Raw genomic sequence first — 27340 nt, 5'->3', positions numbered from 1 at the left:
AAATCAGTGCTTTGTAGTCTGTATCCGGGACTGAGCGTGGGTTGTTTTTTTTTTTTCCTGTGTCTGTATAAGAGTTGTCAGCTACAAAGTTACAGAACTGGTCAAATAATATGTAAGTGTACTGCTCACCCATAAATGTATCTGGAACAGTGAACCCCTCTAATCTGGGTACAAAAACTTGAGGAAGTTGTGCTGTTAACTTCAACAACTCACTTTTAATCCAAAAGGTCACCCTAAGGGTGCGTTGCCCATTCAGTCCTTTTGCAAATCTGTTATTTGTGGTAGTGATTTGCACGCTGGTTGATGATAACTGGGGCAAGATTCCTCTGTACCCAGCAAATTACAGCAACCTCTATTAAGTGTGCAATACTGTAACAAGGGAGGAAAGCCATTCCATATGTGCTTCCTTGGAAACAGCTTGTGCTTGATCCATAGGCTACCACATGGTGACCACAAAAAAACTCAACAAGAAAATACTTGTGTAACATTTTGAAGCAAAATAATAGAAAAGCAGAAGAAAACCTGTTTCCTAGGAAATAAAAGTAGTACTGGTGCCTCCAAGAAGAGAGAAACATAATCTTCTCTTGGAGAGGCCATGAGCAGGATAGAGACAACTCGGGCTGCTCACTCACTGCCCATTGTACTGAAACAGTAAAGATGTGGCCCAGAGCCTGTCCTGCTACACTCTATCTCCTGGTATCAGATCACTGCCACCAGGAGCACAAACTGAGCTTCATCATCTGATACTATTGCAAAAGGGCTAACTAATTCCTTCTTAAGCTCTTCCAGACTGGTATAGTTTTGCTTTCTTTGTATCTACCCAACTGGCATGAAATCGTAACTTCAATCTTTTGTTCTGTTTATTAATAGTTTAAGTGTGACATTCAGGAAAACACTGGAATAATTTCTGATACAATGGAAACGGGTGAAAGGAAAAAAAAAATAATTATTTGTGAAAAGAAGTTTCTTGGCAAAGTCTCGTCTTGATTAATAATTTGGTAATTCTCCTACTCTGTGCAAAGTAGCACATAAAATGTATAAAAGTCATTAGGAGAAAGCTTTTACTAAACTATCTAAATTGCAACATAATCCTTTAATACCTAACATGAAGAACATTCACAGTGAAGTTCAATTGCTTGAAAAATTCTCAGACGCATTGAACAATTTGTATTAAGGAAAGCACAGCTTAGACTTGTCATGTCCTGTACAGAACAAACATATTTTTGATCTTGTTTGGGTTATATTTTTTAAATAACCTATTAAAATAAATATTTTTCATGAACGGTTTATAGTGAAATGTGCTTTTTTTTCCCCTAAAAGTTAAGTTTCTAAACACATAACCATCCTTAGTATCATACAATGTAAAGTACAAAAACTCAATAATGAAACACAAGGTATTTATGGTATTTCTTTCTAATGTTTAGAAGTAGAAATAAAATGGTGTGCACAGTCTCATCAGATGAGCCAAGAAAAAATAATCGCTAGAGAAGTGCACAATGATAAAATTTGATTCTTACATGTAATTAAGTAAAATATGTATATATAAACAAGATTGCAAAAAAAATACAGGTATCATATTCTCTGTATAGTTTTATTGTTTCTATGTTCCAGTGAAGTCTTACGATTTTTCTATTTGTTACAGATTTCCCATTAAAATGGGACATAGTAGAGAGCAGAGAGTATCTATCAGGAGAAAAACACTTCTACTGATTGGGTCTTAATTATACCATCACTTTCTCACTTAAATCTCTTTTTACAGGATGTCAGAAGCAAATATGAAAACTTTATTATCAAAACAGTATCTAAAGAGCCACATTAGCTGCTTTAAGGAGGGAAGCATCAAGTAATCCCAAACTTTCTACAACTTTAGATTTGTTGTTAATAAGAACATTATGGTTGGCAGCATAATAACAAAGATGCAATTTATTGTTGATCTCTGACAGAGAAACAAGACCAACAGAAGTGCACCGGGGTGAACACTGAGGAAAGCCATTCTTTGCCTCGCAGTTTGTAATCGCCATGACTTTGCTTGAATAAACTAAAAATGTTGATTCTACCGTACTGCTACACAGACCCTTTTACACTAAAAATTGTGCAAATCTGTAGTAATCAAGAATATGTGAATTAACCTACGATTCGTTAATAACTGATTAATACTTGAGATGGTTCTGTTTTCTGAAACCATTCAAAGGCATTTGTCTGTTCTCATGCAAAGAGAACTTTCAGTGGGCTCACAAGCTCTACATCTTGGTGTCTGCTAAAAATATACAATACAATCACCCAACATATTTTATCAGCTCACCTGGAATCATTAAAAAAAAATTAATAGCTTTTACATATAATGAAAAAAAATGATCTTAATTTGGTGCTATTTAGTGTCACAGTAAGAAACAGCAATATTTTCCTGAACACTAATTTTCTAAAGGCTGTGTCTTTCCATGTGGTGCATCCCTGTATTTAAAACTCTGCAGGCAAATTCTTGATTAGTAGATCTATCTTTTTGATGAAGCCAAGACATCTCAGGATGTAGAGGCTTGCTGTCTTTAGAAAGAAACCCTGAAGTAAAGTTACTACTGGGAAACATGTTGCTATAATTATTCCTGGATGGCTCAATTTGTGTTGAGAGCAGCCTGATTGCCAAGCGCAAATACTGAAACAACAGTTCATGAGAAGGGCACACAAACTAAAAGTTCTTTCAAACTCATTTGGGAAAAATTGTCAGAAAATACCTGAAAAGGTACTTCCCACATGTTAGGTGTTGACATACCAGATGAAACTGGGCTAAAGAGGTCAAACATAAATATTGCTTCATTAAATCATACTTGATAAAAAAGTTCAGTCTTTTCAAAGCTCATTGATATTAGCTTGGCATTAGGATTGTAATCTTTTAGAGTACTTACTTCCAGTTTATAGAAATTTCCCCCGATGCTTGCTGCAACAGTGGGCCATCTTGATTATTTTTGGCACGAGGTCCAATACAAAGCCTGTTGAAATTAATGAAGAAATTGCTGTTAACTAGAGTGGGCTTTCAATGGGTGACACAGTTGAAAGTTGAACTACTGTTTTTATCTTGGTATGATACCGTAGTGTACCGCAGAGCTATTACAACTCGCATACAAAAGAGAAGAAAGGTTTTTTGTGCTGTCAGTGAGCACTCTCCCATTTCGTGAATCTTCCCACTTTGTGAAATCCCATCTCCCCCAGAGACCAAAACTTACTCCTACATCCCACTGAGTAGCCTGCAAAATGGTACTGGGCTCCCCTCCTCCTCCCTGCGTCCCTCCAGGGGAACATAACCTCTAAGCTTCATGCCGCTTTGCCCCATTCGGATACTTCACTGGAAGGAAGGGCTAGAGGCAGGGCTTGACCGAAGAGCAAAGAACCATTGTGTAGGTGCTGTACAGATACACCGTACCGATATATCTTATTAATACAGTTTGGGAAGACCTGACTATTAAGAGTTTATACGCACTCTATATGCACAATGCTTCAGTTATGGCATGAATAAGGATATTGCTTCCAAATAGCTACAGATAAGTATAATACCGAAATATTATTTATCTAGACAATGGATTTCAACTTCTTTACAATACTTAATTTAAATGAACACACAGTACAGGAATGAAATTAAAAGATTTAAAGAAAGTAATACAGTTTGAGAATAAAAACGACACTTTGTTCTTGCATGAGAATGTATTAGATCTTGCAATTTGCATATACAAATAATTCAGCAACATTCACCGGCATTAAAAACACAGCAAGATCAAATTATAAATGTAATAAAAGAAAATAATAATAGCTGAAACTGTATAATACATACATATATTATAAAGATTTGACAAATTAAATACAATTTGGTTATACAGAAAAGTTTCAGTAACTTTACATTAAAAATGGTACTAGGGAAATGAAAACATTTCAAAATACTGAACACAGGTGGTCAGGCTCATTTTAAAAGTTTAAAAAACTGATACGTAAAAATACCCTAAAAAACACTGGTAATTACAGTATGCATTCTTCATTAAGGCCCAATTCAGCAAAGCACTTAAGGGACTGCTTCAGGAAGAAGAAACCTATGGTACTTAAATGTCTCGTGGAATAGAGATGTTGTAAAGCAAATGCTTAAATGCTTAGGTGAACTGGAACCTATCTTAACACATGAAAACAGACAGCCGAGTCACACAGTGACCAAAATCACATACAGATCAGAATGTACGACTTCTAATCAACTATTTGGCATTTTAAAGTAATTCATGCAACACGGGAAAACTTAAAAGAAAATTCATATATATCTCTATCAAGATACAGCTCCCCACTGGTTAGGCTGCTGTAATGAGCAGTCTACTGACTAAACACAAGAACAGGAAAGCAAGTTGTTCAAATTATAAAAGATGTCATTATGTAGCTATATTTGTGACTTCTGAAATATATTCTAAGTATTTCTGTTTCTTCCTAGGTATCTTAATATAATTAGCAACTGAAATCTGAGTACCCACTTACTATTTGATGCTCCAGCTTAACTCCATCCTGCTGCTTACTGTAACTACCAAGAGCTGCCTGTGCTCGCTCTACAGAACGACTCTTGGTAGTAAGCCCCGCGGGCAGGTGGAGTTCTGCTGCCCTGGGTCACACCACATTGCCACTGATCTGAGGAGGTTTGCTTCACGAGGCAAGTTAAAGCTCAGATTATGAGTTAAGTGACCCAAAAGGCTGTCCAACAGAAAAAATATTTTTCAAATTGAGGCTAAATGTTTGGAAAGCTCCTGATGCTGGGATCTAACGGGACCATGAAATACGCTGCTTCAGAAAATGGTGGAAGTTTCTTTGCATTGTTTTCTATCATCATTTAACCTCTCTGAGTCTCCCTGTGCTACAAATGATCATACTGAAAACCCCAAGGTGTTGATTTCCATACTGAATTTATTTGATGGCTTTTAAGAAGTTGATAAAATTTCAGCATGCAGTGGTAATGTAAACTTACTTAGCAGTCCTTCTCATCACTCAACAGTTTCTGCAGCTTGAGTGTATCTTCTCATAGCAACTCACAACAGAAGTTTAGTCTTTAAACAATCTTTAAGTGCATAATTTACTGTACAAATAAATACAGAAGTGCATCGATGGGAAGACAAGAAGCAGTTAATGGCAGTGTTCAGAACAGTGTGCTTAGAAATTTCTAAACTGCACCTTTTCCATTTAGAATGACATGAAAGGAGAGGTATGAACACCTTCCCATTCCTTTGCATTGTTACAAAGTATAATGTTATTTGTTATTGGAAATGAAAAATGGTCATGGGATAAAATAGTGCAAGAACAACAGCAAAATGATCAGTGTAGGTTGCTTAATTTAAATAAGGCTTTTATGTTTGCATTGAAAAACTCAGCCAACTGGACAAGACAGAACTATTGCATATTTGTTATGTAATTAAAGTACATATTCATATACTTTGTGCTCATTAATTCATATATGCATTTTAAAGAGTGGAAAAGATATACTTTTTAATTATTCAACATTCGGATGCCCTGTGATTGTTGGATTTTCTAACCTCCAAGCATATCCTCTTCAGGGCTATGATAAAGACTTTCAAACTTTATTTCACCAATTATATTATCAGTAGTACTTTCATTAAAAATATATCTATATACATAATCGTATACCCCTTTTAGATAAAGAAATCATTCCCTTTTTGACAACATATATGGGAGGGTAAGAATGCAGAGGAGCTTTTTGCTACTACAGTTAATGTTGCTAGCATTACACTGTTAGTAAAATGTTTTTTTGCCAAAATTTTAGCAAATACTGTTTTATTATTCATTGAGTCACATCAAAGAATAAGAGTTCATAACTTTTGTGTTTTCTCAAAGAAGTGGGAAATTACGCATGTGTGTATATAGAGAAGCTCTAAATCCATTTCTGGCAATGGCTATAAAGCCTCTTCAAGTAGACAAGTTCAGGTGCTGCAAAATATACTCTTCTGATATGCAAAATAGTCTCAAAATAGTGGTAAACTCACACTATTGTCTTTCTAAATTGATTTAAGCTGGTGTATTATTTGGGAAACAACAAAATAAATGGACTTTGAAGGCTATATCAAGTCAAACATTCACATCTATATTTATACTGATTATATCTTATTGACGGCAAGACTCAAAATAGAACTGCCATCAATCTGGAGGTTCTTAAAAACAGATTTTAAAAGCAGTTCTATTTTTTTGGCCGGACTGTACATTATTACACATGAAGGGCCATATTCTGATACCTTTATCACTAATAGCACTTCACTCAAACAGTCTCTTTGCCTTCAACAAGACCATCTCTGAAATAAATTACAAGTAAGCAGCGTTATCAGAACATGTCCCCAAATAAACATGTATTTTCATAGTAAAGAAAGGTTTATGACCAAACCATATTTAGTTTAAACACATGTACCAGAATTCACGTATTTTTTTTGTATGAAATGTAAATCACCTGTGCAAAGGTTCAAGAATTGGGAGATAACATTATTGATAGATATTTATAAGTGGAAAACTTCAAAGACCCTCAAGAATTAGTTTACTATTATTTAGAATAAAAATTTCTATATCATCTTATAGTGATATACTGTATATGAACATTATACTCTGCTTTAGAAGATATTTATCTTTAAGAAATAACTTTATACAGCAAATGCAACTTTTAGAGCAAACACAAGGTCATATTTACAGCCAAGTCAACAACCAAAATGACATGGAATAAATTAACAGAATATACAACTATTTATACAGACAACTTAAAAAATAAGGCAGGATTTTTCATTTGAAATTAGCGTAATCTGAAAAGATGTCGATGAAATCTTGTACCACTCTGTAGCAGAATTCATACTGTTCCTGAAAAAACAATAAGAAGACATCAAAATTTGCTTTGGTTGCATTGTATGATCACACTGAAGAAAATCATACTTCTGTAAATCCTAATGACAAATGTAATACATTCTAACTTGGACCATTACTTGGAACTGAGGACTGGTCTGTTCTGGTTTTTATTTACGTATTTACTTTTTACAATAAAAGCAATGCTACTTCACTCTTTTCAAATACAGGATGATTCTTGCTCGTAGTTAAAATGATTTCTTTAAGCTTTCTAGCCCTCTCATTTCACTTTAGGGGTTCACTGTACCCGGCTGTTACCGGACTCAGCTAAAGCAGGTAACTCCTCCTGTGCATTCCCCAGCCTGGCTCTTTAACTCCGGCTCCACCATCTGAGCTTTACAGTAGAAACTAAGTGACAATGTAACTTCCAACAAGGTAATTTTAAATGCATAGAACATTAAAAAAAACCCTACTTTGATTTTTCTGAAATGGAGATCCCCTTCTAAAGGCTGTCTGTTTAGCTGCTGCCTATGTCAGCCTGCTGGCTAGTCCTCTGCATCCTAAAGATGGGACCCATCCTGACATACTAGGCATGTTGATATGCCTCCAACATGATTTGCTGGATTACAACATCTGTAACAACACTGATAATAAACAGAATTGGCATCTGAATTAACTCATGCTGGAAAGCAGAATTTAGCAGAAGTCTTTCTGCAGGCTCAGCTGGGAATATCTGTGGCAATTACACCCTTAACTAACATTATTAAATCACAGAGCCAGAACCCCAAAAGAAATATTTCATCCCTGTCCCAGCGTGACTGTGGATAATCCAATTCTACTTATTCAACTCCTTATCTGTAGCACAGAGAAGACATCTACCTGGAAAAGGTGCTTTGAGGTAATTTTTTTTTAAAGAAGATTCAAGTTACTGAATGGAAGCTGCTATCAAAATACCAGCATTTTTATATATTTTTCCAAAAAGATGAGTCTCAAAAAGCCTTCATTATGTTTATTGAAAAAGGAAAAGCGTCCAGACTGAATCTCACACATTAACTGTAGATGACTTTAAGCAAGTCAAATACATTTCTCCCTTTCAGAGATCAATTGCAAACCAATTTAAGGTAAGAAAGAACAACTGATACATAGCTTAAAATACATTTACTTCATATATTCTGTCATCCACAACACACAAAAGATTTTGGTTTAACTGTTTCCAGTTCCTAAAACACACAGAATGTTTAGCCAAATTGTATTTTTAGAAATACTATAAGAAAAAAAGAAAAAAAAAATCTGTGAAAATACAGATTCCTGATAATACCTTGTACATATACAGCCATCATACATAATTTATTTTAACCTGAAAAAAAATCCTTTGTTCTCCTCCCACAAGGATATTTACAAACATACATCCCTTGACAAAGATACAGATTGTTAAATATCATACCAGTGTTTGCACCATATGTGGCCTTTGCAGTCTTAAGCTCTTCACAGCTTGAAATACATCTAAGAGCCCTTCAGCCTTCACTCGTTCCAGGATATTGCTGAGTGCTATGAATGTACCTGTTCTTCCAGCGCCAGCACTGCAATGTAAACACATTTGCTTGACATACAGTAATGACAAAAATGTTAAAACAGAAATAACAGTGATATAGAATAGCCAAATACTACCATTAGCCAACCTCTACTCATTTTTTTTTGTGTTTATTTTGTCACTTTAGCTCTGCTACAAGGGAGCCAGAATTAATTGAATTAACTTGAAGCCAGGCTGGAGCCAATAAAGGCTCATTACTGACAGCTTCTGTACAAAGGTGGGAGATCTGAGCTGGCTGCAGCAGCACATGGACACCCTCAGCCAAACAATGAACTGACAAAGCTGCTTACTCAAATCTGCATTCATCTTCAGAAAGACAACTTTTGGGGCTCCCACACTATGCTTTTGGTTTTATTTTTGATGGGTGAGAACACAAACTTCAGACTTTCCCTTGTAAAAGCTGGTTACAATGCAAAGAAGCACTGTGTGATCAAACCCACATTTTTCTATTAGGTTCTGATTTATACTTGCGCATGGTAGACAGATATAAAAGCATTATTTATTATAATTATTATTATTATTCCACAGCAATTTAATGGAAAATGCCCTCTCCAAGTGTAATGATTTAAGTAGCTCTTCGGATCCACGCCATTTATTCTCAGAGGTATTGGTATAAGTACAAACCAAAGCAAGACTACGTATGAGGCTACACTACATATAAGAAACTAAAATTGACTGTTCTGCTTCTATCTTGACTACAATAAGCAACCTAATGTATTCCAAAGTAACTGTAGTTTTTTTTTATTTTTTCAGTATGTTTGACTGAGCTGTATATTTTGTCCTTATATCTGTTTCAGATAATTATCATCTGGTTTATTACACCTAACTCTTGAGGAAAAAAAAAATAAAAAAAGAAAAGATTGCTTTCTCTCTCCTGGTCACACTAGTTATGGGCTATTTGACACCAACGAAACGACGGCTGTGTACTGGAATGCCAATAACTTCGTTAGGGAACAGTTACTAAAGCCAGAATGGGATTGGAAAACTGGTAATCAGTGGTAAAATGTAGTGGAAGGTTCACTGGATTACTGAATAAGCATAAACACAAAATACTTTACTAAATTTAACGTTTTCATGTGTTTTAACCACAAGCAGGTGATCTGTAATCACACGACACTGCTTCTACCTTATTTCTATCAAATACAAAAAAATCTGATAAGCACAAGCCTTATGAAAAGATTAAGTGCAAATGCATGTATCCTCAGCTGAATACCTTAAAAGCCTCATTGGAGGAAAAATGAACAGGTACAACGTGTTAGATGTGTTATTCCCTTCAGACTATTACTTTTATTAGATTAACAGCAATTTGCTGTCAAAAAAGGTTTAGATTTATTTGTAACTGGCTCGTCTCTAGTAGACATCTGTGGTTTCTGGAGTTACTGGTAAGTGACGCATTTTGGAATAGATCTACAACTATCAAAAGATTAGGACACCAAGATATAAAGTCAGCTTGTACACACACAGCATCACACATGTTGCTTATTCATTTGTGTCTAGAAGAGGTAGGTACACATTACTGTGCATTCCATTTTTAATGCTCCTTGTGCTAGGCTCACTCCTGTTTGTTCCAAAAACATGCTTTTAGCAAATTCTTAAAAGCCCATATGAGCTTTTTTTTTTGAACTACTTTAAGAATTTTTAGTATAAATGCATGGGAATCTAAACTTCATTTGAAATGCAAGAGAAAAATATGTATTGTCTCATAGGAACACAGCACTACTCTTTGCATACTCCCTTCTCTCTTTCTGCAATTCCCTTAAAAAATTATAGCTAAGAAAGCTAACTTTTGATTTTGACTGAAAATTTATTTCTTGAGAGAGTTCAAAGGTGAAGGACACGCAAAATGGGCAAAGATTACAAGAGCAAAAGTAAGGGATCTCTAAATAACACAGCAGTCTTGCATAGTTTGAGTGCAGAAAAAAGGAAACAGTAAAGAGAGAAAAAGCATACATAGACGTGAACTAAAGAGAAGGCGGCTGCAGACACACTGGAAGAGAAAGGAGTTATGATTTAGAACAGATTGGCTTTGAATTATGTTGGTAGCTCAGTTAGCAAAACCCTTCTAAACTATTTAGGGTTATCTCTTAATTCTTAAGAGTTACCTTTCTTAGCAGCTCCTTAAACTGTTCATAAATAGTGAAGAAAAATGAACACAAATTTTCACAGGTTCATGGGAACACTGAAAAGTCAGTTGGATTTAAAATGTGTTTTATAAAGTAACATTTGTTTATATCTGAAGACTTAAGTATGATTTCACAGAGAAGTTCAAGCAACTAAAATGCTGTGACGTACAGGCTGTCCAACTAGGGAGAGGAGGGAATTTTCAACATTAAAAATCCCAGAATTCATTGTGTGGTTTGGGTTTTATTTTCTCGTTTACTCAATTTTAAAGTGACTGCAGAAGATTTTTAAAAATCTAGGAAAAATACATGCCAAATTATTAGGCTATGGTTTCAGAGAGGCTGCAGCTCTAAAAGCTTGAAGGAGTCTTAATAGGAGTGATATTTATAGCTTAGATATTTCTTGTCCATCTCATTTGTGCATATCAACGACATTAGTTTTTATCTCTTATTTCACTGGCTAGAACTCCTGGATATTTTACCCACTTTTATTATCATTCAGAATTTTAACTCCTTGGCATTTCAAAAGAAGTGGCTTTTAGAAGTTGTCAAATTGCAGAATCAAAGACAAAATGTCATCATCACCATCGACTGCAGCCACCACGGGGTGGGGGAACCCACAGTCGCTAGGGAAAAGATATGAAAACAGCAAAGAGCAAAACACTTCTGAAGTAAGGAGGAAAACGTTCTACCAACGAATATGCATTAGCACAAGACCATGTCCCAAAACACCAACAAATTCGAGTCCTGGCTCAAGCTCCCAGGATCTCTTTGCTTCAACAGTGCATATAAATCCAGGTGACACTGCAGACAGCCAAACACAAACCAGAGCCTGAGACAGCACCTTTGAAACTCAAATCAGAGTAAAATAGAAGTCTGCATATGCTGCAGAGAACAGCTGTAAATGTGCCCATTCCTATTTCTAACTCTGGTGGCAAGCAGACAAGTTCTTCTACCAAAATACTTCCAAATGGTCAGTGAGTCTACTTCCCTGCAGATCAAACTACGGGAGTGATTTCAATCGATATGGTATTTTTTTTTTTTTCAGAAGAAAAAAAATAATCAGTTATGAATTCAAAATCAGATGGATCTTCCATGAAATTACTGGGGAAAATAAATAAAATTACTGGGGATAATATGCAGCAGCATATTATCTAGCTCACTGACAAAAGATTAGAGGAGCTTATCCACGCAGCAATCAGTCATAAGGGGTCTCTATCATAGTGCAGGTTTCTCAGTTTGGGGATCACAGACAGGTAGAGAAAGTATCACAAGTAATATAACAGATGTTTTTAGATATAAAGATGCCAGGAATTTGACCTCCATGCATTGCTAGATGATGGCAATGGTCCAGGAAAACCAGTTTATCCTGTACAACATGCCTAAGAGGAAAAGATTTAAAAGGCCAATATTTGGAGTGAATTAAATAATCAATTTTCAAGGCAATAAGAGACGAAACAATGATTGTTTTTTATGTCATGGTTAAGCCTACAAGCTCTGATTGGAAAAGAGACTTTACTGTATGAGGTGTCACATGAACACAGTACAGAGGGATGTGGTCACTGAAAACTCTCATGCTGAGTAAGAGCAGCTGGGAGTCAAGACTATGCGTCTCCCAGAATAGGTCCAAGCAGCCCACAGCAGTAAAGAGGTTCATGTCAATGGGTGACCTCTTGAGGTTAATAGCATCTTTTTTTAAATAAAACAAAACAAAATAGGAATTTCTCAGAGCTTTAAAACCCTGACAGTCCTGTCCCTGTGTACTGTGAGCTTGACTTTGTATTAACCAGAAAACACAAAAGGCTTTATTGATTTATTAAAAAAAATATCCAATATAGATAAAAAAAGCCTAATATATAGTTTTTCAAAACCACAAAAAGATGCTGCAATAAAAAGGTATACTTAAAAAAAAAAGTTAAAAACCTAGCATAGGACAAAGATATATTCTAGTTGTCATGTATTGAGTCATACACAAGCTACCTCTTAGCATTAATGTAAACATTGTTTTCTCTGTCCTCCTAGCTCTCAGGTCTCATAGTTCAAGGACAGGGATACATTTTTGCTTCAGCTTAGATTAGGGCTCTGTTTTATTTTCCTGATAGTTCATGGAAATCAATTTGAGCCCTATATTGGTGGGGCATATTGCACATCGCTACAGTAAACATACACCTTTACTATCTTGCAAGACTACAACACCACAAGTTAACACTGTACTCATTTAGTCCCAACCATTAAGGGCACCATAAGGTCTTCACTCTGCTAATTTAACAAAAGACAAGCAAAGAATCCTTCATGCAATACTGGATTATAATTTTTTTTCTACCTTTTTTTTGTGCATTTCTTAATTTTTATTTATCTTTTTAAAGGATGCAGTCTACTCCCTCACAAAAGAAAGCTGCTGTAGCAGCAACCAGACTGTAGAAAAAGCAAGCCAGCTCCTTAGCTGTTGGTGAGAAGTAGAGGCAGCTCTTACCTGCAGTGCACAGTAATTGGATGATTGCCTGTTTGCTGCTGCTGCTTTTGGACAGCTGCAATCAGGTCGATCATCCCTTTTCCTTCTGCAGGAATTCCGATTTCTGGCCACCCATGGAAATGGAACTGCCGAACAAGCCTGCTTTGCTTTTCCTGGTTACCCTGCAGGTAAGAAGACAACAGATTTATCCAGTTGTTACTTCAAAATGGAAACACACTTCTTAACTTAAAGAACTTTAAGAACTTTAACTTAACTTGTAGCATAAATTTTGGACCACTATAGTGGAAGGTGCTATTTGCAACCTAGTCTGTGATACACTGGTCATGCGGACCTGACAGTCCTGTTTCTAAATTCCCCATCCACTACGCTGATAAAAGACTCCTATAATTTTCCTTTTGATTTGCACAGCTGCTTCACCTGGGTAGCACTAAGGATAAACTTAAAGATTATTCATCCTCAGTGCCAAAGGTTGAAAGCTTTCACCATGCGCAGGCCAAATCCGAAGTGCCATTAAAATAATCCAGTTCATGAAATGCACATATCTTTGTACAACAGTACCTGCTACTTTGCAACTTCACAGTTATTTATTTGCCTCGTCTTTATGCTTGTTGATTAAAGGCACACTGAAATTTCACAATAGATATGAATACCATGCTAATGCAGTTAGCTCTAGGTGGGTTTGGATGCACAAATGCTCTTTAATGATGGTGAAATTTTTGCTTGCTGCTTCCCCTGGCTACATTCTAATAGCGTATGGATGCAACATTAATAGTCTGGCAATTTCACTACATAGCATCGAAAACACAAGGTCTCTGCTGATGCTAGATGCTTGCAACATGTTCACCATAAGGGGACTCCTGGTGAATGAGTTTGGTGGGAAGATTCTGAATGCTGTTTTGTATTGGAAGCCTGGAAGATGTCACCATTATGAGGGAAAAAAGCTTGGTCAATCCTCCCTCCCCAGGTCTTCATGCTTCAAATATTATTGTTGTAAGTTAGCTGGACTCGGGCACAAGACAAAAGTCACTCAGGTTTCCTAGATCTACAGCAGCAAACACTTCCTATGATGTAGGATTGTAGTGTGAAAGCATTGCTGTATAGATATTATCTAAAATGCTGTTACTTGAGTTTTAAAGACTTTCCAGTGTGACAGAAGTCAATGCGTTGACAAGGACTCACTGCTTTGTGAGGCACGGTGTGTGTTCCCACCTAACGCACCACACTCCTTCTTAAGAAAATACAGAATTATTTAGATTTAAAGTAATTTTGCTGTGCACGCACCTAAATTATAGGCAATGCAATAAGTAGTTAAATCAACTGCAAGTAGTTTTGTTTTTTTTTTCCCCAAAACAGCAATGCAAATCAGATCCTACATGCCTAAAAGATCAAAAATAGGTTTGAATAATCATGCCTGTAGCAGAGAAACATAAAGGAGGAGCTGGGAGGCAGAGACAAGTACCTCTGGTATAAAATGCTTCTTAGGGTTTAAAAATCCTCAATTGTATTTTCTTTTATAGATAAGGGGGAGATAGTAGAAAACACATTAACTGCCACAACAAAACCAGCATCAACAAAGCATTAAAAAAAATCCCCAACCCAAACCCCACTTTGATCAAGGACATCTTTTACTCTCCAGAGTTTTTAATGGGGGTTTAAGCAAAAATGTTTTCTATAAGTTTCCCCTTGACTAATACAATGTCGGATGATCATTAATCAAATTTATCTTGAGTTAGAAAATCCACTATTTAAGTTGCATTGCCTTCAAATGCAAATAAACCCAAACCCTCATATAATTTAAAAATATTACCTGATTGTATGTAACTATGAAGTCTCTTACACTTATGGCATCTAACAGACTGTCATTCTTGATTTCTACGGTTATCTCTCCGTGAGTTACAGAGCCCTCTGATGGCCAGTACTGGCAGCATTTTTCCTGCAAAATTGAGGAACAGTTGTAAATATCCCTTGAAATTTCTTCCAGTTATTTACGTTATCACGAATCTTTTACAGAGGAGGTCACATACAGCATAATAAATGTTTTCTAAACACTCAGAGATCAGCTGCCATTCCTCACCAAGCCCATTTCCATCGTTTATCAGCAGTCCTGGCTACCAGGGAGGTCCCAGTTGACTGGAAGTTAGCAAACGTAATGCTTGTCTATAAGAAGGGACGGAAGGAGGATCGCGGGGACTACAAGCCTGTCAGTCTGACCTCAGTGCTGGGAAAGGTTATGGAGGAGGTCATCTTGAGTGCCACCATGCAACACGTATGGGACAACCATGCGATCAGGTCCATTCAGCACAGGTTTATGAAAGGCAGGTCCTGCTTAACTAACATGATCTCCTTCTATGACAAGGTGACCTGCTCAGTAGATGAGGGAAAGCCTATGGATGTGGTCTACCTAGACTTTAGTAAAGCCTTCAACACCACTTCCCACAGCATTTTCCTAAAGAAACTGGCTGCTCATGGCTCAGACAGGCGTGCTCTGTGCTGAGTAAAATCTGGCTGGGTGGCTGCACCCAGAGCATTGTGGTGAACAGAGTTACATGTCAGCCAGTCACAAGTGGTGCTCCTTGGGCTCTGTGTCGGGGCCAGTCTTGTTTAATACCTTTATCAATGATCTGGATGAGGGGATCGAGTGCACCTTCAATAAGTTTGCAGATGACATCTCCTCGAGGGAATGAATGCTCTACAGACAGGTCTGGACAGGCTGGATCGATGGCCTGAGGCCAATGGCATGGGGTTCAACAAGGCTCAGGGTTGGGTCTTGCACTTGGGTCACAACAACCCCATGCAATGCTGCAAACTTGGGGAAGAGTGACTGGAAAGCTGCCTGGTGGAAAAGGACCTGGGGGCCTTGGTAGACAGCAGTGTGCCCAGGTGGCCAAGGACGCCAACAGCACCCTAGCTTGCATCATGGTGTGGCCAGCAGGACCAGGTAAGTGATTGTCCATCTGTACTCGGTGCTGCTGAGGCCACACCTCAAATACTGTGTTCAGTTTTGGGTCCTTCACTACAAGAAAGACATTGAGGAGCAGCAGTGGATCCAGAGAAAGGCCACAGAGCTGATGAAGGGTTAAGAGCACAAGCCTTATGAGGAGCGGCTGAGGGAATTAAGGCTGTTCAGTCTGGAGAAGAGGAGGCTGAGGGGAGACCTTATCAACTACCTGAAGGGAGGCTGTAGTAAACTGGGTGTCAGTCTCTTCTCCCAAATAACAAGCAATAGGGAGAATGGAAATGGCCTCATATTGTGTCAGGGAAAGTTTAAATTAGATATTAAGAAAAATTTCCCTAGCAAAAGGGTTGTCAAACATTGGAACCAGCTGCACAGGGAAGCAGTGGAGTCACCGTTCTTGCAGGTATTTAAAAGATGTGTAGATGTGGTGCTTGGGGACATGGTTTAGTGATAAGACTTTGCCTGCTAAGTTAACAGTTGGACTTGATGACTTTAAAGGTCTTTCCCAACCTAAATGATTCTGTGATTCTATAATTCTATGAAAATGTTAATAACCAAGAATATAGTAATAAAATATTTTTATAATATAAATCATTAAGGTGAAAAAGGCTTAGGAGTCATAAATGGTAAATACTGCTTTAAAACAGATAAGAATACAATACATAACTCCTGAAAGCACTGCAATGTTGTTAGAAACTGCAAGATGCATACCTGCTCCCTCTCTTGAACTTCTGTGAGCATAACTATGGTGTGGCACTTCCACTCCCACACCATCCGCCAGAAATCCTCCACTGTGTGCGGAAGTGGTCCCTGGGTGGCAATGAAGTAATCCTTCTGGCGATAGCCCTACAGAGATAGATCAGGATGCACATGACATGCAAGTAAAAGTGAAAAGGAATGGAAGGTGACGTTTGGACAGATCACTACTTCAAATGGTGCTTTGTGAGCTCTGCTGCTTGACAATGTGATGGTTACTGCAGATCAAGTCACACCGAGCACACTCAATTCTTGCTTTTTGCCATAATAACAGGGGAAAAAGATCCCCCAAATTCACAATCCTGACTTGTATTTTATGACTTTTTACAAACATGGCTGAAGGAATTCAATTCCACAGTAACAGGTAACTGAAAGGATTTCACAACGAGATTATCAGTGTTAGCAACTGCAGCTATTAGCTTTACTACAGAATTAACATTTAACTCAATTTTTGAGCTACAGTTCTATTTACATACTGATGTGATCTTCACAGCTGTAGTATCCACAAGCCTCAATAACTAATGGGGTTTTACTGCTTAAAGATAGAATTAATTCTCATATTTAAATAAAAATAAGACACAGTGGAAGGTGTTGTCCAGGTCCAACAGGAAGCCAGGAACAAAGTTAATTCCTAAAGCAGGTCTGTCCGGCTAAACCCTGGCTCCCAAGCACTAAGATAGCCTTTCCTCAAGCTAAATACAGAGTTTTCTTTTTCCTTTCCTCAGAGGAGCATGTATTTACATCCGTTAACTTGAACATAGATAATGGAACTGTTGGATGTTAGTTCTATAGCTCATTTGTTTCACTGCCTGTTTTTTAGAATTCAATAAAAACCTCTAACAACAAGAAGAATGTTTAAATTACACAACCATTTAAACTGAAATTGAAAACACCAGATAAGAAATGTATTTGGAAGCTCTCATAAGCTGAACCTAAACAAAAAAGCTAATGTTCTTCATAAGCCAAGTTGATTGCCTCGCTTTAAAAAGACTTATCAGCAACAGCAAAATATTTGACTTGCAGTTTAAATACATGAAAAGGTTTTTTATACGTACATCTATGAAGGAAGCATTGATGTAGTCTGTATACTCTTGCCCTCTTTTCATTGACAGAATCACTCTATTAAAATCATCTGGGAAAAAAATAAGTCTGGTCTTACTTTTGGTATCTGTAGGTTGAGTACATACAGTAACTTTACATTTACACTATTACATTTGTGAAAGAACAAACCCAACATCTTTTATTTAAGAGCCACAGAGTGTCTCAAGGACCTTCTCAAGGATTTAGTAAGTATGTGGAGGAGGGCACTAATTTTTCTGCTGTTGCTTTTCCACTCACACAGGATATGGCCAGCAAGGTCCAATACTTTAATTTTCAAGTGCGGGCATTACAGTGCTGCTCCAGACTATGCAAGGAATCACTCAGAAAACACATTGGTTTAAAGGATGAAACTGCTGAATTATTTAATTCAGTCCTGAAAAATATCTGATCATAACAGATTTTCATTAAATTGTGTGCAGATAGTTTATAAGGGCATTACACTTTATATAGAGAGGATAGTGTTGTGTATCCTTAGGTTCACTAGAAACTTCAGAGCAGACATGCCTGCAGTGAGGACAACAAAACCAAGTTTAATGGAAACACCCCAAAAGGTGTATTCTAGCTAAAAATGAAGCAAACCCAAGAACAACCACACTGGACAGTACAGGTCTTGAAAGCATTTGAATTTTACAGGCAGAGAAGTTAAAGCTTTTTCGCTTTAAGACATATGCTGTGATTATTTGAAGAGTTCCAGTTCCCAAACCCAGGCAAGACCTCTATTCTCGAGAGTTATCCCAACATGGGTGTATTCTGATATGAGCTGGGTTGTTGTCAATATACAGATATAGCGTGTACTCATGACAGGCTACAATGATAATGTATTTATAGCACTTGTTTCTCTATATAAAAAGCTGATCTCTTACATGGGATGATCTGGATGACTCTAGCTTTCTTCATGTTTGCTGGAAGATTGCCAGTTCTCATGTTTTCTTTCATTATTCGAACATTTGTTAACTTCTGTAATAAAACACACAAATGAGGATGAGAACTCGGACTAGAAACAGTTCTGATCCCTCACCATATCCTGTACTCGGAGGGTTCTTAAGTGTCTTTATTGGATACAAAACAGCAACACAGTCAGAGCAAGACTGACTTTACATAAAAGCCACTTCATTGTCCTGTCTATAACAGTGAATTAAGGAATGTAATATTTTCATACTGTTCAATATTTAAGAACCTGAACATATTCCCAAGGTGTATCAATGAAGATTTAAGGGCTGCACAATGACAGCAGATTTTAACTTTTAGTTTCTGTTTTTATTTTTAGTTTTTTTTCAGGGGGTAACAACAGGGTAGAGGGGGTATTTTGGGGTTTTTTTAAGACTTTTAGATGGTCTGAGCATGGCTTTCAGAAACACAGAGCACCTATTCCTTTTGAACAGGTCTAAGTTTCTTAAATTTGACACTTAGAAATTCGGTTTCATAAAGTTATCCTTTTTTGAAAATTCCCTTTAAAAAGAAGTTCTGCACACCGTTTTATTGAATAAATTTTATTTCTGTCTTTCAATCTTTATGCAAGCAGAGGCAGACTGACCGGTACACTGACCATGGGTTATGTCCAGCAGCAGCAGCCCCTGATCAGGAGCGTTGCCACTCGGGCACTGCAGTAATAGGCTTTTCATTTCCACATTGTTCTCAAGTACTAGAATACTTGTCTTTTATAAAATTTACTTCCTTTATGGTCAAAACGTGAACTGAATTCATATTGCTATTAATTTCTTTCCTATTGCCATTATCACAGTCCTATTCAGAGCATTAAAGCTCTTGTCCTTTAGGTCTGGACTGTCCCTCCCCTGTGACACACCACCTTGTTTCTGGCATAATGAGGTCACACAGGTGTATGGACTGCTGTGCATCAAATCCTGCAACTTGGCTCTATACATTTTCAACCTTTTGCTAGTGAATGGACCAATATCCCTTACTATTTATTCAGTTTGTGCTGACAGCATTCCCAGGACACAGAAGACAAACACTGTTCTTGCCCCAACAAATTTTTTTAATACTATAGATTACACACCCACAAGATCACACAAGAATAGGCTGCTTCTGCTGCAGTAGGACTCAACAGATAACAATCATAGTTACACAGTTGAATTTCAGCAACTATTTAATATAAATTCAATTTAAATTAAAATATTTTTCAAACTGCAAGCAGATTTTCAAGCGTGTGTTTGCCAGGTAGCGAGTTTCAGAAGAATACCCCAATTCTAGTAAAATCTGCAGTACTGGCAATAAACTATTAAAAAGGAACATCTGCCATCCAAGAAATCACTTTCCAGCTGCCCTGAAATACTGTGTTCAATAGACTTCATGTCGAGGGTGCTCATACTGGCTACAACACAGCACTAATCTTTTTCTGGTGTAGATGGGCTCAGTGCTTCTGTGCCATCTACGCACTTATCACAACACACATCAGAACTAAAGGCTGCTCTCTGCACTTTAAGACAGTTTTGCTGGCACAGTAGACAGCAAAACCAAAATTAGGAATCCTGGAAAACGTAGACTACTTGAAGTTTTCACTTGCTTCCTTTCCTCAGACAGATCAATACTTTGAATTTTGAACTTGTTGCTATACCATAAGGCTTAATTTTACATAATTTTCTTTTCCCAGTTCCTAATTTCTGATTAATCATTTAAAGTAAAGAGAGAACTCCAATTAACACCTATATGTCATTTAATGCTTTAGACCTACATATAGAATAAACATTTTAGCATACCAAAAGTCACAGAAAGTTCTAACTCTTTCCTCAGGACAATAAAGTCTGCTTTAACCAATGGTCACAAGCAGCCAGCGTGGTTGCTTTCTCTATTTGGGGTTTCCCAAACAGAAATGGTTTGTTTCTTTTTCATCACTGACAGGTCTTGATATTCAGCACAAGATGTGAAAATTCTCTGCAAGTCTCTCTGCTGTCAGTCATCACTGAGTTAACCTTCCTGCTGAGATGCAAATTAGGTGTACGCAACCCAGCTTCCTCTTCCTGCATTATCTGATCTGGCATCTAGTACCAGACTGAAAGAATGATCCCATTTTTCTTTTATAAACAAACAGAAAGCATATAGGAAACGGTCCGTAAAACGATGAAACTTTGAATGAGTATTTGCAAACAGGATGTTAAGCAAGGCCCCATTCATTGACTCCGTAGGACCCATTCACAGCAAGCACAAAATAAAACAATTTGTTCCGTTTTGATGGACTTTTTCTATTAAGGTTACATTTTTGCTGCTTTTGAAGTATCTATTTGGCTTAATTGTTTCCACACTTAGAAATCCCATGGCAAAGGACTTTCATACTCACTTTAAATTCTTCTTCTAGTCCTATTTTGACAAGGTTTGGTGCCGCGTTGTGTGATGTTTGTAGATGTTTTTCTAAGGATGACACATCCAGCTCCGTGTCACCGTAGAGGTAGTATTCAAGTAAGGCTTGATAAATGAAGGAATATTGCATCTGGAACAAATGAACAGGCAGATAAGCATATTGCAAAGCAAGGAAGTAAAACTATGAATTCTGGCACTTTCACCTACCACATTTGCTTTACAATCTACTAATTATCAAAATATACCTTAAGCTAAACCAGAGTTTTCCTCTTATATCGCTCTCATTCTCTAAAATTCCATTCTCATGTGCGTGGGGAAACCTGGACGTGATACCTAAAGAAAATATGCCTTATGGTGGTCTTCGCAGACACAACACGCCTCTATCTTCCTCCCCAACCCCGTCCTTCTACTGGTCTTTGCTCATTCTCACGTTATCCAATGTGCAACACAACAGGACATATTTGGATGCACACCTGAGTGGAAATACAGAAGCATATTCTTCTTTGACTGTGAAAAGTTGTAATTTCAACTGAATAAAGTCCACTTACGTCAGTCTGAACCATCTGCGGACGCTGATTACGTATTCTTGAAACAAACTCAAAGACATCAACTTTCTGTTCCGAGTGCATCATGTCTATCATGGCATCTATAACAATAAACGTGCCGGTGCGGCCAACGCCAGCACTTGAAAAGGAAACAAAAAACACAAAAAAGCTCAACCGATTTACAGGAATTAATACAGCAATGACACAAGTGGAATTTATGCTGTTTATACTGGACTGAAATAATCACTCTGGAACAGATAATTCCATTTTTTGTTTGAACAATGACAGTAAAAAAAAAAAGTGTGTTTTAAACAAAATATTTCCTTTTAACAGTTCAGAAACAATGTCAACAGAATGGTATTAGAAAAGACTTTTTGGAAAAAAATCTGCTTGACAAACTATAAGTATTACACCTAAGATGAAATTTTAAATATTTTTATTAATTTTTAGCTCTTCTCTGCATGGCTGCTGTCTCATGCTACTTAGATAATAGTTACTTGTTACAAGTTTTACGCTTCCTAATACTGTCATGCCAAAATATATACTTTTTAACATCCTTCAGCAGCCACGAGAGGGAGCACGATCATTACAAATTGCACGACTCTAGTGACTTTCAGCTCTTCCTTCCAGAGGAAAAGGGCATGGCATCCTGTGCTAGGCATTAATAGCTCTCCTTTAACCTTCTGTTAGCTTAATTTGTACAGCAACTGCTGTAGCGTCCACAAACACCTTTGGAAACACAACTAAAAAACCTCACCCCCCATCCCAGCGCGTCCAAAGATACAGATCAATTTTGAACCAGGAAACATTAGGCTTTAAATAACAACAGGAAAAAAAATATTGTATGTGTAAGAGAATTTAGTTCATATGTACACACACATACTTCTAACAGCAAACACCATATGAACCCAAAGCCCCCAAGCCTTCCTATTCCAGAAGTCCAGAGGGGTGACCAAGATGAGCAGACCCATGGAGCACCACAGCCCTCCAATAAAATTTCAGCCAACTCCTTCCCAGTGAACAGGCCAACTAGAACCTTCTGCCTCCAAATCCCTTTGTGTTTAATCATCAGTTTGGCTGCCCCCCCCCTCTGTCCTCACCCAGCCACATCCTGATCTACCAGCTAGTCCCGTTTGGCCCCTCTGTGGCCACTGACCACAGTTTCCACCCCACACTGGCCAAGGCTCCCTGCCTTCTCACTTCCTTTCATTCACGTTTAACCTCTGCCACCGTGGACAAGTGCACCTCAAGTCCTAGTGTCTTGTCTCTCAGTTTAGACAGCTTTTCCCCCTTCCTAATGTGCCCTGGAAATCACCTTTTAGCATGGACTGCTCATCATCGCCAGTTCACACTTGTCCTTCATTGCTCAGTCCTGTGAGCTTTTTTCATCCTGCACTCAGCTTCCTCACTTCTCTTCCCTTTACAGGTACAATCCCTTTTTACACACCTCTGTGCCTCTGCTCCAAGGTTATCTTACTTCAGTTCAGCACTTAATTCAGCCCTCGCATGTTCCTGCTAAATCGGGCAGTTTCACAAATCATAGAATCACCAGGTTGGAAAGGACCCACTGGATGATCAAGTCCAACAGTTCCTATCACTCCCTTAAAACGTCCCTAAGCACTTCATCCACCCGTTCCTTAAACACCTCCAAGGAAGGTGACTCGACCCCCTCCCTGGGCAGCCTCTGCCAGTGCTCAATGACTCTTTCTGTGAAGAATTTTTTTTCCGATATGCAGTCTGACCCTCCCCTGGCACAGCTTGAGGCCATTCCCCCTTGTCCTGTCCTCTGTCACTTGGGAGAAGAGCCCAGCTCCCTCCTCTCCACCACCTCCTTCCAGGCAGCTGTAGAGAGCAATAAGGTCTCCCCTCAGCCTCCTCTTCTCCAGGCTAAACAACCCCAGCTCTCTCAGCCGCTCCTCGTAAGACTTGTATAACTACAACTAAATGTTGACATTTGCCTTGGAAGTTCCCTCATTTTATCCATCCTCAGCCTCCGGCAGGGTATCCCTTATTCAGCTATTTGTCAATGTAGCTCTCTGCTCACTACAAAAAAGTATTTCTGAAAATTTCTGAGGAAAAATATGCCACAAATCTCCCCCTGCTTAATCTGCAATTCTTTTCCAAATGCTAAATTAGCCTTTTATTAACCTCCAAAAGATTCCAACTGAGTAGTTTTTGCTCCGAATGACTGGGTGATTCTTTTATAAAAGCTCACTAAAAAAGGACAGTTACTCACTATCGATGAGTTTCCCTTTCCTTTTTTTTTCAACAATTCAATAGTGTCATATCCTGAGCTGTAACGGAAATTAAGTGTCACCTCTCTCATTCTTCATTTCTAAAGGAGGCTGAAGTGCCCCCAGCACTGACCAAAAAAAGCAGTATTATTGCATTCTGTTGGACCATCATATTTAAATCCATGCAGATTTATATTAAGATATTTTATATTTTCTGTTCATTTTTCTGCCCATTAAAGTAAATAAGAATTTCCTGTGGGTGGAAAATAAAGCTCAAAGCCAATATGAATCTCCACAGAACATCACGGCAAAAGGCTATAGAAATATTGTAGGTTTTTCAAAGGAAAGACTATATGAGACTACTAAAATATTCTTTTTTTCCATTAACCTGGGAGAGAAGACAAACAGTCTAGATAGAAAAGGAGAAACAAAAAGCCTGGCTTGGTTAAGGCAAACACTCTCTTTTTTCAATTGCATACACTTCAAGGACTCTTGGAGAGCATTTCTAGTTGTCAGCCACAAGCAAGAGAAAACAAACAAATACATCAATCTACAACCATTTCCTTAAAAACAAAACTCAGGAAGACAAAGCTGCTATTCTTTTCTTTTTATTCCAACCTCGCTACAATAACTGCTCCTGAAAAAGAGACTTCTTTCTCAGTTCTGAGCTTACAGTTGCTATAGGGATTGCAATTATTCTTTTAAAACTGATTTGGAGTTCATTTGTGGCTTCATTAACGTAAGATTTCAAACAGTTTAGCACAAGACTTTAAAAGCAGGAAGTTCATGTGTATGTGACCGAATGAGTGGGAATATGTTTTGTATTGGTATGTACTGCATTCTTAAAATTGCAGCATTTAAGTCTCTTAAATGCAAGTCTTTATTCAAAACTTCCTAGGCATTTAATAAATCCTTTACATAGCAAACTGCAATTTTGTTGTGGGAGAAGTGGGGGATGAATTCTCAGAGAAGCATTTAGTGGCAAAGGTCATGGATTTGTATTACAAGACTGTTTTTCTGACAAAGAACCTATTTATACCAAACACTGAGTATCACTCATGGATTAAAAAAAAAAAAACAACCAAAACAACTTCTGTTTGAGTATTAAAATGACAGCAAAGACAGTTCTTTTGAAACTTGTTTTTACTCTGGGTTCTCAGAACGCTCAGCACTATTGCCTTTCACATATATAAATACAAGTATGCAAGAAAAAAAAATAAAATTATATATATATACACATACATACACATGCACACAAACTTCGTAGCTTATAAACAGAAGATTACAACTTAGCCTTGATATTCTACACATAACTTCAGGTCAAGCTAAGGGAATGGCTTGAAGAGCACGTACATACCTACAGTGAACCACAATTGGTCCAGCATGGGCAGGATTCAATGTTTTGACTTTTTTCAGGAATTTCAGCATCCCAATAGGTGTGAAAGGCACCCCGAAATCAGGCCAGCTGGTAAAGTGAAGCTGTGTAACGAGCCTCGGAGCTTTACAACCATCGTGAAGCTGCAGAGAACACACAGACTTTGAGTCTGACATTTCATTTTTCATGCAAAGATTTATAACCAAAGTGCTCTGATTATTTATAGCTTTAATTCCTGCAACACTCACAGCCTGACTCAAGGATTAGAAGTTTACAGTGTATGTAAAATACAAACACAGAACAAAATCACCTTATATTATTAAAATGCATCTTTGCAATGAAAACTGGAGTAATCCCAGGATAGGTTTGCAAAAAGTAAGACTCACAATTTACATTAGTAACAGATCAAATCTTAGGTCCTTTCTCAGTTATAAAATCTTCACACTTTTAGCAGCCTCAGATGAAACTCACACAATTCAGCCTGAACACTGAGGATCTGTATCACTATCAGATGCCAAATGCCAGCTTTTGCCACACCACAAGTGAATAATGAAAGAAGGGCTGCACCTCTAACGGCCATCCATCAGCACTTTCATGATCTGATCTACTCTTCAAGAACAAAAGAGAAGATACTACAGAAGCAATGACAGCAGCACTCAGCATCATTTCACGTGCATTCACTAGCCATAACCTATCCTTAGGGTTATTAGAAAGCCTTATCTGCCTCACAAGCTTTCAGTCCGCCAGCCAGCGTCAGGGCTATTTCTGTCAAACTGGTGAACAGCAACTGGTTACCTGGTCCCATCAAAGGATAACCAAATCCCCTTAAGACTTACTCAGCAGTTATCAGCAAGTGAAAGGCAGACGGGTCCATCCAACTTTCCAGCCCTTCAGCTTACCCATAGTACATACACCTCTGTACTGTTTCTTCTTTCCCATGCTGCTTTCTAAGCACAATTTCTCTGAGCATTTTTATTGGTGATGCCTTATCAGCAATGACTTATTTCAAAGTGATCTCCATGCTAAATCAGCAGAGACTGCTTCACAATTCAGAATTTGTAACGCATGCTGAATGAATCCGCCCATAGGCTGAGAGGTTCTGAGCTCTCCATGTAGTTCTACGCAGCTGTAAATGGTTTATCACCTCTCACCAGCCGATACTGCCTTCAGCCTCCAAACTGAATCAGACGGTCACGGCATTACAAACACAGAGGCTCTCCCTTTAAGAGGTGAGCACCTCTAGCAATTTGCTTCTGTACGAGGCTATGTGCCATGAGCTAAAGCAAAGTCATCTTCACCATCTCTCTTCTGATCTAAAGCTTCAGCTTGTGCCCCAAAGCTTTGGCTTGTGCCAGAGACTAAGGCTACAACAGCAATCGAGCTGTAATGCTGGACGACATTGGCCAATTAATATCCACAGACTACGCCAAATACTCAAACACATCCTAATGCCCTCATTTATCTATGTAATTTGTTCCCAAAAAAAAAAAAGAGATCATGACTCGGCTCCTTTGCCCCCTCCTTGGCAGTCAAAAGGAATGACTTTCTGTGGCCCTTGACTGCAGACAAGAAGAAACTGGGGAGAATCTGTTCAATCTGTTCAATCGTCCATTAAACTGCAGCAAATGCTGTGTGCGCCGTCCTGCAGAGCTTGCTCACCTGCCTAGGAGAAGTGTCCCACCTTTCTCAATTTGCAAGTATGTTTAATTCATTTCCTTAGTTTCTTTCAAGCAAATATTTGACATTATAACACTCTGGTTTAAAAATTATATTGAAGCCCACAAAGAGCATCACTGTTACTTACGGACTGGACACAGAACTTGCGGATGGTATAGTCCACCAGAACTATGCAATCTTCCACTGACACACGGATATTTCCGTAAGTCCAGCACCCTTGGTCAGGCCAATACTGATAACATTTTTCCTGTACAAACATACAGTGAGTTTTAGTACAGTGAATCTGCTTTTATTGTTGGTCACTCACAAAACAATGAAGTTAGTTGAAAATAGTCTACATATGCACATAAG

General features: G+C 38.0%; 1 protein-coding gene across 7 annotated transcripts in view; it reads right to left on the bottom strand.

The window, feature by feature from the left end:
- Positions 1-1576: 1576 nt before the first annotated feature.
- The window catches only part of PTPRE (protein tyrosine phosphatase receptor type E), a 112456-nt gene continuing 86692 nt past the window's right edge, over positions 1577-27340 (bottom strand). For 5 of the 7 annotated variants that reach the window (XM_054071809.1, XM_054071812.1, XM_054071810.1 and 2 more), the window contains 11 exons: positions 27117-27236; positions 25295-25455; positions 21707-21842; positions 21139-21288; positions 18707-18800; positions 17798-17874; positions 16698-16832; positions 14838-14963; positions 13031-13191; positions 8291-8426; positions 1581-6864 (listed from right to left, as the gene is read on the bottom strand). In XM_054071809.1, coding sequence (XP_053927784.1) covers positions 6790-6864; positions 8291-8426; positions 13031-13191; positions 14838-14963; positions 16698-16832; positions 17798-17874; positions 18707-18800; positions 21139-21288; positions 21707-21842; positions 25295-25455; positions 27117-27236 — 1371 coding nt within the window. In that variant the 3' untranslated portion in view covers positions 1581-6789. Of the gene's footprint in view, positions 6865-8290; positions 8427-13030; positions 13192-14837; positions 14964-16697; positions 16833-17797; positions 17875-18706; positions 18801-21138; positions 21289-21706; positions 21843-25294; positions 25456-27116; positions 27237-27340 lie in introns of all 7 variants that reach the window. The other 2 variants (XM_054071806.1, XM_054071807.1) reach the window with 2 other exon arrangements.

This window comes from Cuculus canorus, chromosome 7 (genome assembly GCF_017976375.1).
Source record: "Cuculus canorus isolate bCucCan1 chromosome 7, bCucCan1.pri, whole genome shotgun sequence".
NCBI lineage: Eukaryota > Metazoa > Chordata > Aves > Cuculiformes > Cuculidae > Cuculus > Cuculus canorus.
The sequence above is the reverse complement of the archived record's forward strand: the minus strand, read 5'-3'. Positions and strand labels throughout refer to the sequence as shown.